Genomic DNA, 11,373 nt, shown 5'->3' with positions numbered 1-11,373 from the left:
TCTTGATATTTTTATTTACAATTATTTTTGCAGCACTTTTCTAAGTAAAAAAGAAAGAGTTAAAGGCAAAGAGGTGCAAAAATCAAAAGAAGGGGAAAAAAAGCCGCACCTAAAAAAAGAGAGAAAAAAATAAAGAAGGAAAGAAAAAGAAAGTGAAAAAAAAAGTTCAGAAATGCTTTCATCCTTTTGAGTCCTTGTGCTGAGTTGTATTGTATTGCTTGCTTGAACTAGGTCCAGAACGAGTTTAGGCCAGCGACATAGACTAGCTTGGGACTACTTTTCAATCTTGTAATTTCTGAATTAAATTATTGCTATTCCTTGCTACTATATTGTGCATGTCCAAGCTCCACCTTCTTCTAATCAAGTATAAGTTCGCCTTGCAACTGTTACACTCAAGCTACAACGGTATCACAGTCACCGACCGATTACATCGCCTGTTGCTTTGGTAAGAACACTTGTAAGACCGTAGTAAGACGCTTGAGAGTTGAGTGTCTTGTTTTTCCTTGTCCACAACCGAAGTAGTTGATAGGGATAATACTTTTGTGTTATCTTTTGATGTCTTCTAACAATGACAGGTTGTTCGTATCCATCGACTTATGATGGTATAGGTGCTGATGAGTACATGGAGTGGGAAATTGTCATAGATAACATATTTGCTACTCGCTTTATGTGTCCAAGGAGGAAGGTAAAAATGCAGCTAGTGTTTTGCGACATTCTGCTTTATTTTGGTGGGAGTCTTTAGATCCTTCTGATAAACCTCAAACTTGGAATAGTATGAAACTTCTTATGCGAGAAACCTTTGTTAATCTACCTCCTGTTTTGACTTCATATGATGAGGTGCACCATTTAGAGGAAGAGTCTGTTGTTATTCCTCTTCCTATGACTAACCTTCTACAGGATAATGTACATAAGCGTGAGGATGATATAGAAGAAAATGAGGAGCTCACAACCTCATATGCAAATTCAGAACCATCACTTCACAATGCGCCTATTACTACTGCTGAGAACACATGTAATGCCCATGGTGCTACACTCACGGAAGGTGAGAATTGTTTTAATGTACTAAATTTTTCCACAAACCATGCTATCATAGAGCAATTGTTAGTGGAACCCTCTCTTAGTTTATCTCTGTCCCATGATAATTTATTTGAAATTCCTTGTGATAAAGATGAATTGGTTGATGATGCTTCAATTTTACATGTTTTGAAACCAGTCACTTGTGCTGAAAATAAACATATTATTCATATTGCTACTAAAACTGATGAGTTCAAACTGTTGTCTTCTTTACATACTTTGGGTTACATTGAATTTGATATTTTGTGTAACCTAGATTGTTTGGAGAAGAGCCTTTTTAAATATGCTAATTTACCTTGGTTTTCTAAACACACATATCATGTTATTAACAAATATAACAACAAGAGACAATATATGATACATCGAGTATACATTCGTAGTAATATGAATTCTCCTTTTGTTGTACAAGATTATGATCGTTTAGAGGGCAGCCATAATAATACAAATATTTTCTCATATTCCTCAAATAAACAAGTTCACTTCCAAGAAGGGGAGCATTGTTGGTTGCTACCTATGTCTGCTAGACCATCTATTCCTACATTGTCTTTGGTTAGTTCTAATCTTTTGCAGGATAGTGTTGACATACATCGTGTGCATTCGGATCATGGAGTCTACATGCTTGCTGAAATTTTTATGCGAGATGACATGCTAGAAACTTGGAAACATGGTCATGTTTCTTCTCATAATTATTTCAGTTCCCTTTGTCTTCGCAACCCCGTTCTCCTTTATGTTGTGCAGGATCAGTTTCAAGCACAATCGACGTCGAGGACGGCTTTTCGTCAAGAAGGGGAGGATGATGAGGACATGACACTCATGCATATGACCATGTTTGGCGCATGGTATGGAGGAGTAGGAGGCCAGCAAGGGTGTCCAAGTCAAGAAGGAGGCCCGAGACTAATTCGGTTCGAATCCCCGAGGTGGAGGCCCAAAGCAACTCAAGTTCGAGTCTGCCTCGGCCTCCAGAACCAGTCTGCCTTAGACTGGTCACCCATGACGCATCCAGACTTCGTTTTTGACGATCCACATATGGTTGGAAAGCTAATTTGATAAGGAAGCCAATCCAAGTGGTCTCACGTCAAAAGACCTTCGGAATCAACGGGAATCGTCGAAATAAGTCAGCATCCAGAATCTGCTAGGGTGCTGCGACACCGTCTTTTGGTCCGTTGGACCGTGTATCGTGTTTGGGCCCATTAGGGGGCGCGTCCAGGGGGGTGACGCCCAAGACTATAAATAGTAGTCATCGCTCTCCTTAGGGTTTGGGTTTTGTTTAGTTCTTGATTTCCTCGTGAAACAGACATCGTTTTGCTACAACTGTGCCGCCAAGGCTGCTTGCTGTGAACCAGGGCCCCAGTTCTTGATCTTGTTCGCCTGTGGCGATTAGTCCTTTCCAATAAAGACTTGAACTCCTTCTCATTATCATAATCCTCATATTTATTTGTAATTTCAGATTGCGTTTATCTCGTTCTTGCTTGTGTTCTCTATTCGTTTGTAGGAAAGCCTTCTCGGCGAGGTCAATCACGTTCGCGTGGTTGATAACCAACGGAGCTGTGGTGTAATGGTTGTGGGGGTCCGAATTAGTCTTGGTTCGAAGCCTAGATCGTGAACGTCGAGTCTCCAGCAATCGACGCTATCATACCTATCGAAAGATCGGGCCTAGTCTACATCACCTTCGAAGGTGTTGGGTCTTCATTTTCCCTTGAGCCTGCCCTGCTGACATGGCAGACAGTGCCAGGGATAGCACGTTCGTCGATCCTGATAGGGCCGTGCTCTGGCTTCGTTCAGCAAGTGGTCGCGTCCCATCCTACTTCGGCGGACGGTGCGGCATGCCAGGGTGCCGAACCGTGACCCAACGGGGAGCAGACGGGGAAGTGACCATACATCCGTTACTGTAGATGATGTGAGTTCCCTCCTGGATTGTAGTGATTGTTGTATGCTTATGTCAGGGTCTGTGTCCGAGGGCTGATGGCGGTGCCCATAACACTGTAAGGCAAAAGTCGGCGCCTACAACACTGTTCGGGCTCTGTCATGCCTGGAAGGGCTTAAAGCGCCTGTCCCATCATATCCTGATGGTACCTTCCCATAGTCATGCAGGGTATGGTCCTCGGTACTGCGGTTGACCTGAGTGTCCTGTCTTACCCTGTGCTCGTCATTATGAAGGAGCAGGGTGTAGACGTCGGGCGAAGCGGAGCCCGCCCTCGGACGTCGGGCGAGACGGAGCCAGCCTCGGGACGTCGGGCAAAGCGGAGCCTGCCCTCGGACATCGGGCGAGGCGAAGCCAGCCCCAAGACGTTGGGCGAAGCGGAGCCTGCCATCGGACGTCGAGCGAGGCGGAGCCAGCCCTCAGCCGTCGGGCGAGGCGGAGCCAGTCCTCGGATGTCGGGCGAGGCGGAGCCTACTCTTGGACGTCGGGCGAGGCGGAGCCAGCCCCCAGACATCGGGCGAGGCAGAGCCAGCCCTTAGCCGTCGGGCGCGGCGGAGTTTGGCCCCAAACGTCGGACGAGGCGGAGCCTGTCTTGGGACGTCAAGCGAGGTGGAGCCAGACCTCGGACGTCGGGCGAGGCAGAGCCTGCCCTCGGACGTCGGGCGAGGCGGAGTCCAGCCCTCGAGGGTCAGGCGAGGAGGAGCTCACCCTTAGGGGTCGGGCGAGGCGCAGCCAATCTTCGATCGTATGGTCAAGAAGTGTAGATGCGCTCTCGTCTGTTTGGAAGTATCAGCGTTTGATGGTTATTAGCTCCCCCTCATTGGGTACCCCAGTATTAGGTCCCCGACAGATTATGATAAAATACCAAGGAATGTTATGTGGTGGGCTTTGGACAAACATAAAGTCCCAACGAAGTACGTCGGGCTCATTAAGGACATATACAACAATATTATGACTATTGTTCGAACAAGTGATGGAAACACGGATGACTTCCCGATTAGGATAGGACTACATCAAGGGTCAGCTTTGAGCCCTTATCTGTTTGCCTTAGTAATGGATGAGGTCATAAGGGACATACAAGGGGACATCTCTTATGTATGCTTTTCGCGGACAATGTAGTGCTAGTTGATGAAAGTCAGACAGGAGTGAATCAGAAACTGGAGTTATGACGGGAGACTTTGGAGTCCAAAGGCTTTAGACTCAGTAGAACTAAAACTGAGTATATGAGATGTGACTTCAGCACTACTACTCGAGAGGAGGAAGATATTAGTTTAGAAGGCCAAGTAGTGCCTAGGAAAGATACATTTTGATATTTAGGATCAATGCTACAAAGAGACGGGGATATTGATGAAGATGTTAGTCATAGAATTAAAGCAGGGTGGATGAAGTGACGCCAAGCATCTGGCGTCCTATGTAACAAAAGGGCAACACATAAGCTAAAAGGCAAGTTTTATAGGACGACGATTAGACCTGCTATGTTGTATGGTGTAGAATATTGGCCTACAAAAAGACGACATGTTCAACAGATAAGTGTCGCGGAAATGCGTATGTTGCGTTGGATTTGTGATCATACAAGAAGGGATCGAGTTCAGAACGATGATATACGTGATAGATTAGGGGTAGCACCAATTGAAGAAAAGCTTGTCCAACACCGGTTGAGATGGTTTGGACATGTCCAACGGAGACCTCTAGAGGCACCGGTGCGTAGTAGAATCCTAAGCCAGGATAGTAATGTGAAGAGAGGCAGAGGAAGACCGAAGTTGACTTAGGTAGAGGCAATAAAAGGAGACTTGAAAGGATGGAATATACCCAAAGACTTAGCCTTAGATAGAAGTGCTTGGAAAACAGCTATTCACGTGCCTGAACCTTGATTGCTTCTGTTGGGTTTCAACTCTAGCCTACCCCAACTTGTTTGTGACTTAAAGGCTTTGTTGTTGTTGTGGTGGTGGTGGTGTATACTATTGTGAGCAAAAAGCAAATATTCTAATAGAGTGTAGCATAATTATTTGATTTTTCAAATAGGCATGTTGTCTCATCATCTGTTTCACAATGTAATTTCAACACCATTTTGAGGTGGATCTGACCTTACGCATGGATACACCAGCTCCACCATGAAAGGCATATAAACTTATAGTTAGCACACAGCTGATCTAACAGACAGCCAATCTGTCAATAATTTCCTGAAAACAGGCTGCATCACATGTATCACAAAAGAAATAGATTCCATTAAAAGTTCACAAGTAATAAGCTACACACTTATTTGGATTCTTTTCTGCAGTAAAGCAGGAAATGAACATACAAAGCTCATGGCTCTGTTCAACATTTCAATGAAAAATGACATGACAAAAAATCTGATGAATAAGCATAAAACAAATCAGGAGGCCAAATAGTAGGGCATTGTGTTTGCTATTGGAAACTGGCTATGGCCTAATTTTCTTCCTGTTCATAACAGATACCAAGACCATTTCCAGTTCATGGAATAGGTGTGTGTGGGTGTTTGTACAGGTTATTACCCTTGTGGCCTTGTTACTCTTCTTCTTTAATACCCCCTCCGTTCCAAATTGTAAGTCGTTTTCGCTTTTCTAGAATCCTAGTTTCTATTATGTATCTAGAAATAATGTATATATCTAGGTGCATAACAAAAAGTGATGTACCTAGAAAAGTCAAAGTGACCTTACAATTTGGAACGGAGAGAGTATAATCGTACATGGCTCTCCAGCATGTTTGAAAAAAGAAAACTTCAGCTCACAGGTAGACCTTCTAAAAACGGGCCAAGATAAATATAAGAGATGTTGAGGCAACAATAACAATAAGCCTTTTAGTCCCAAGCAAGTAGGGATAGGCTAGAGCTGAAACCCATTATCCATTACATAAGAAATATAACATGCATGTATGCAAGGCTCAGCTGTAGGCTAAACAACCATACTAATTATTGGTGCCAATAGCTGGAACATGAAAATGTGTCCACTTGCCTTGCTACATGTACCACACTAGGATTTTGAATAGCATGTCGGTGATCTCTTACAATTCCCAGGAGAGACTGAATAAGTATGCCATTTTGAATAAACTTATAATATCAAATGTTGGTGAACATGAAGAGGCAGGAATTCTCTTCCATTTTCTTAAAAATTGTGGTTCTATATTTTCATTGAACATACAATAAATGTGCATAAATTTGAACATACTAATATACAGTCATGAATGCTAATCATCCACCAGAGCCTATACCTTTGTTGAGTGGTGGTGCAAAGCAGAGTTGCAGACATGCAAGGAGAAATGCAAAGGCTTCAACTCTCTGATGGTATTGGGATCCTGGTCATTTTGGAAGCAGAGGAATGACTGCGTCTACAACAATGTTTCGCCCTCAGTAGAGCGCCTCCTGCAGACACTGGAGAGTTGGGGACTGAGGTCCATCTATGAAGCCTCGCAGGTGCAAAGGGAAGTTACCTGACTGCATTTGCAGGGTAGTGCATATGGCCTGGTCGTGTGTTCTTTTGTAACAGGTGTGGATATAACTAAAAAAACATGTGCTGTTCCTTGTAACAAACTATTCTCCTTCTTAATGCAATGACAAGCAGTTCTCCTGTGTGTTTGAATTTTTGAAAAGGATGCATATATTTCAGTCAACTCCGCCTATGGTGGGGCGCCTTTGGTGTCCCAGCATAGCAGGTCCCAAGCCCTGGTAAAGGAGGAGGGTTGTGTTAGGCGTGGCGAGCCAATGTAAAAACTTAGCCACTTAAATGGAGATGAAACCCGAAAGCGAGTATCGCTTGAGAGCAATTACGCGGGTCTCTATGAACCAATTTGGTTTCATGCCCGGAAGGTCAACCATGGAAGCCATTTTCTTAATAAGACAAGTTATGGAGCGGTATAGGGAGAAGAAGGACCTACACATGGTTTTTATTGACTTGGAGAAGGCTTATGATAAAATACCAAGGAATGTTATGTGGTGGGCGTTGGACAAACATAAAGTCCCAACGAAGTACGTCGGGCTCATTAAGGACATGTACAGCAATGTTGTGACTAGAGTTCGAACAAGTGATGGAGACACGGATGACTTCCCGATTAGGATAGGACTACATCAAGGGTCAGCTTTGAGCCCTTATTTGTTTGCTTTAGTGATGGATGAGGTCACAAGGGACATACAAGGGGACATCCCTTGGTGTATGCTTTTCGCGGACGATGTAGTGCTAGTTGATGAAAGCCGGACAGGAGTGAATCAGAAACTGGAGTTATGGCGGGAGACTTTGGAGTCCAAAGGTTTTAGACTTAGTAGAACTAAAACTGAGTATATGAGATGTGACTTCGGCACTACTACTCGGGAGGAGGAAGATGTTAGTTTGGAAGGTCAAGTAGTGCCTAGGAAGGATACCTTTCGATATTTAGGATCAATGCTACAGAGGGACGGGGATATTGATGAAGATGTTAGCCATAGAATCAATGCAGGGTGGATGAAGTGGCGGCAAGCGTCTGGTGTCCTATGTGACAAAAGGGTATCACAGAAGCTAAAAGGCAAGTTTTATAGGACGGCGATTAGACCTGCTATGTTGTATGGTGCAGAATGTTGGCCTACGAAAAGACGACATATTCAACAGCTAAGTGTCGCGGAAATGCGTATGTTGCGTTGGATTTGCGGTCATACAAGAAGGGATCGAGTTCAGAACGATGATATACGTGAGAGATTAGGGGTAGCGCCAATTGAAGAAAAGCTTGTCCAACACCGGTTGAGATGGTTTGGACATGTGCAACGGAGACCTCCAGATGCATCGGTGCGTAGTGGAATCCTAAGTCAGGATAGTAACGTGAAGAGAGGCAGAGGAAGACCGAAGTTGACTTGGGTAGAGGCAATAAAAGGAGACTTGAAAGGATGGAATATACCCAAAGACTTAGCCTTAGATAGGAGTGCTTGGAAGACAGCTATTCACATGCCTGAACCTTGATTGCTTCTGTTGGGTTTCAACTCTAGCCTACCCCAACTTGTTTGGGACTTAAAGGCTTTGTTGTTGTTGTTGTATACATATATTTCAGTCAGAATCAAACTTCTTCACGAATTGTTTGATTTTCTTCAGGCATGTCTTCATTATTAAGTATGCAGATATTCTTTCCAGACATACAGATCAAATGAAGCATAATTATTTGATCTTTTTTCCCAATAGAAATGTTACCTCGGTGAGTCGGCATCTATTGGAAAATGTAATTGGCAAGATTCTTGTGAAGCGGATCTGGTCCAATATACAACAGATCCATACCACAAGGTATAAACTTATAGTTAACACATGACAGATCCTAGCAGAAACCTTATTTTTTGTAAATAATTGCATGAGAACAGGCTATATGATTACATCACATGTATCGAGAAGGAAAAGATTCAATCAAAATCTCTCTAAAGGATGAGCAAAACAATTATTAGGATTCTTGCTACGAACAAATTGGACCGTCACAAGAGCAATTAACAAACATGAACTCATCAAACAGATAACAAAAGAAAAGAAAATGTGGACCTCATAGTTTTTTTGACGCTTCACTTAATCAGTCACATCGAAGCAAAATAGGGGAAATCAAATAGTAAGGTTCCGTGTTTGCCATTTGAAACTTGCTATGGTTTCATTCTCTTCCAGTTCATAGGAAGGCCTTCTTGAATGGATCAACAATGAACAAAAGTTGCTTATTTCTTATGGTAGAGAATGAATCATTAATAACAAATTTATTCTTGTTTCATTCAATTCAAAACTAATCTTTTTTTTTCTCTTTTCTTTTTGATCAGTCATGCTAGAACCCATGAGGCCATGAGTTTAGAATAATGTAAGTTGACGTGAAACCATAGACTTTATGCTGTTTTGCACAAACTTCGGAACTTTGATAGCTCAAAATGTTAAGATTCTATACACATCATCTAATAGCACAGAACATTCTTGCACATGCAAAAATGCAAATATACAGGAAAAAAATTGTGCTCACTCATCTGTCATTTGAGGCACAGATCTGTAAATTATGTCCCTAGGTCACAGAAATCCTTCTTATCAAAAGAATATGTCGGTTTGCTTGGATTGTGCCTTGAGATCCTTTAACTTCTTCAAAATGTTGGTAAAATAATCTTGTAAATATTTCTCTAAGCTGAGGATGTCATTCCCATCCACCCCGAGAAGCTGGTAGGTCTCATTCATTGGAGCAGAGAAAACTGTATCACTTGAGAGCACCTGGTTTAAAGAAATGTTCTATTAGTTTTCACAAGCTATGATACAAGTTACCATTATATGGACACATGTAAACTGAACAGAAAGGACAACATGGTAACCTCTGAAAATGCCAGTCTGTCAGCCACATCATTTGTCCATTGGAAGAACCGTGTCAACTGACGAGTAAATCTCAATACCGCAACAGGGACAGTGGTTACATTGGCATCTTGCCCAGCTAACCTCTCACACAAAGTAATCACCTGAAGAGGCAAAAGAAAGAAAAAAAGATGAAGTACAATATACAAACAATAAACATAATTCTCGGAAGCATCATTTACAATATCTAGCATCACAAACAAAATGAACTGCATAACATTTTGAAAGATAACAGTGATACAAACTTAATGATCTATGAAGATAGATTTATTGATCAAAACTTTTCTGGACATACTACATAATTAATTTCCTTCAAAAAGACTCTGCAGTTTATTACCTCTTGAGTTGTCCAAGCTCGTGGGCCAGCAAAAGTCATGAGTTTCTTGTTGGCCTTCTCATTCCGCATAGCTATAAACGTTAGTCGAGCTACGTCCTATAATTTAACCAGAATGTGTTGAAGGAAAGCTGAAGGAGAGGTTCAAAAAGATAGCGGTGATCCCATTTTCAAATGGACAAGGGGAAATATAAACCTGGGTATCGATGTAAGCAATCCGAGTTGGAGCATCAGTTCCCCAGACAGACTTCTCTTCTAGTATAGGCACAGCATATTGCCCAATAAGACCCTATTGCAAACAATGTTAGACAGGAATTTAGTTCTGGATAAACAAGCAAATATGACAGTGGCAGTACGTATCAACTCGAGGTCATATCACGACTTGATCTTTTAATAGTACAGTTTCACTAACAAGGAACTGCCTTTTGTAACCTATCATCATTGTACTTCACTAGGATCATTGACACTAAGAAAGCAGTTTTCTAACCAAAGACTCAGAATCACAGGGAGAGGATCAAATCTACCTGCATGAAACCACACAAACGGATGATGATATAATCCAGACCACTGTCCTGAATAAACTTCTCAGTACAATACTTGATTTCCATCAAGGGAACCTCAGGATGCTTGTCACAGTTGTGGATGGAATAGAACACATACTTTTGAATTCCCATAGCCTTTGCACACTGTATTAGAGCAACTTTTCCTTCCCAATCTACCTAAATGGAATAACCATCAGCAAGTCTAAACAAATGATCCATGGCATATATGTTAGTACAATAAACCATGCTTACAAAAACAAACAATGCAGCTAGATGAAATTCTTCGCTACTAAGAGCAATAAAATTAGCTTGAGCAACAACCAGCAAAACTGCATTGATGCAAGAATAATATTCAGGACAACAGAGAAGCGTAATCATTTGTTACTGTATTCACAGAAATGGTCGTAGCATACCGTCCCGATGGGCTCTTCTGGCCGTCCTGTCGCACAGTCAATGACGGTATGAATACCAACAAGTGTCGCAGGTACGGTCTCCGGCTTGCTGAGGTCGGCCTAATCAGCTCCAATGCAAAGCACACAAAATTACCACCAATAGCAAAAGCAAGTACAACTGCACAGATTGAATAGTGCAGTAGCAATGGCAGCCCGATGTAACCGTACATTGACGACAGTGGCGCCCCAGTCCCGGAGGAAATCTGCCGGCGCCGGGCGCGGCCTGACGAGGCACCTGACGTCGTAGCCCTCGTCCAGCGCCCTCCTGACCACCTGCCGCCCCAGCGTCCCCGTGGCGCCCACCACCAGTATGCTCGTCGGCCGGACGGGCGTCCCCTGCGCAATGCTGGTCGGCGCCACCGCCTGCGCGTTGCAGGTCACCGCCAGCCTGCATCGCGATCCAACTGCAGAAGCAAACACGCACCCTGTTACTCGGGATCGGGAGGCAGCGCACGACTCGCAGGCGGCTCTCGGGACGGGAAGCAAAAATGGCCGGGGTACCTTTGGTTGCGCAGTGGAGGAGGAGATTCGAGCGGCTAGCAGAGGAGAGGGCGGCGCGGCGGCGCAGGCGGCCCGGGGAAGCGAGCTGCGATGGCAGCGCGGCGAGGCCGGTCGACGCCATGGCGTGGGCGGGGGGGCGGTTAGTGGCGTGGCCCGCCACGGGCCTTCTGGGGTGGGGAGGAGTGGTGGAGAGGGGATGCGGAGCAGCCGATGCCCG

General features: G+C 43.8%; 1 protein-coding gene across 1 annotated transcript; it reads right to left on the bottom strand.

Annotated features, from left to right (window-relative positions):
- Positions 1 to 8,830: 8,830 nt before the first annotated feature.
- On the bottom strand, positions 8,831 to 11,342 carry LOC136501617 (protein HIGH CHLOROPHYLL FLUORESCENCE PHENOTYPE 244, chloroplastic-like). The gene is made up of 8 exons (XM_066497135.1): positions 11,157 to 11,342; positions 10,824 to 11,059; positions 10,617 to 10,715; positions 10,186 to 10,380; positions 9,858 to 9,950; positions 9,665 to 9,760; positions 9,291 to 9,431; positions 8,831 to 9,192 (listed from the first exon to the last, which is right to left on the bottom strand). Exons 1-8 carry the CDS (start codon positions 11,275 to 11,277, stop codon positions 9,016 to 9,018), a joined length of 1,158 nt encoding a protein of 385 aa, XP_066353232.1. The 5' UTR covers positions 11,278 to 11,342; the 3' UTR covers positions 8,831 to 9,015.
- Between the last annotated feature and the right edge of the window lie 31 nt (positions 11,343 to 11,373).

Source organism: Miscanthus floridulus, chromosome 13, assembly GCF_019320115.1.
Source record: "Miscanthus floridulus cultivar M001 chromosome 13, ASM1932011v1, whole genome shotgun sequence".
Classification (NCBI taxonomy): Eukaryota; Viridiplantae; Streptophyta; class Magnoliopsida; order Poales; family Poaceae; genus Miscanthus; species Miscanthus floridulus.
Note: the sequence above shows the minus strand (reverse complement) of the source record. Positions and strands in the feature narration are given on the sequence as shown.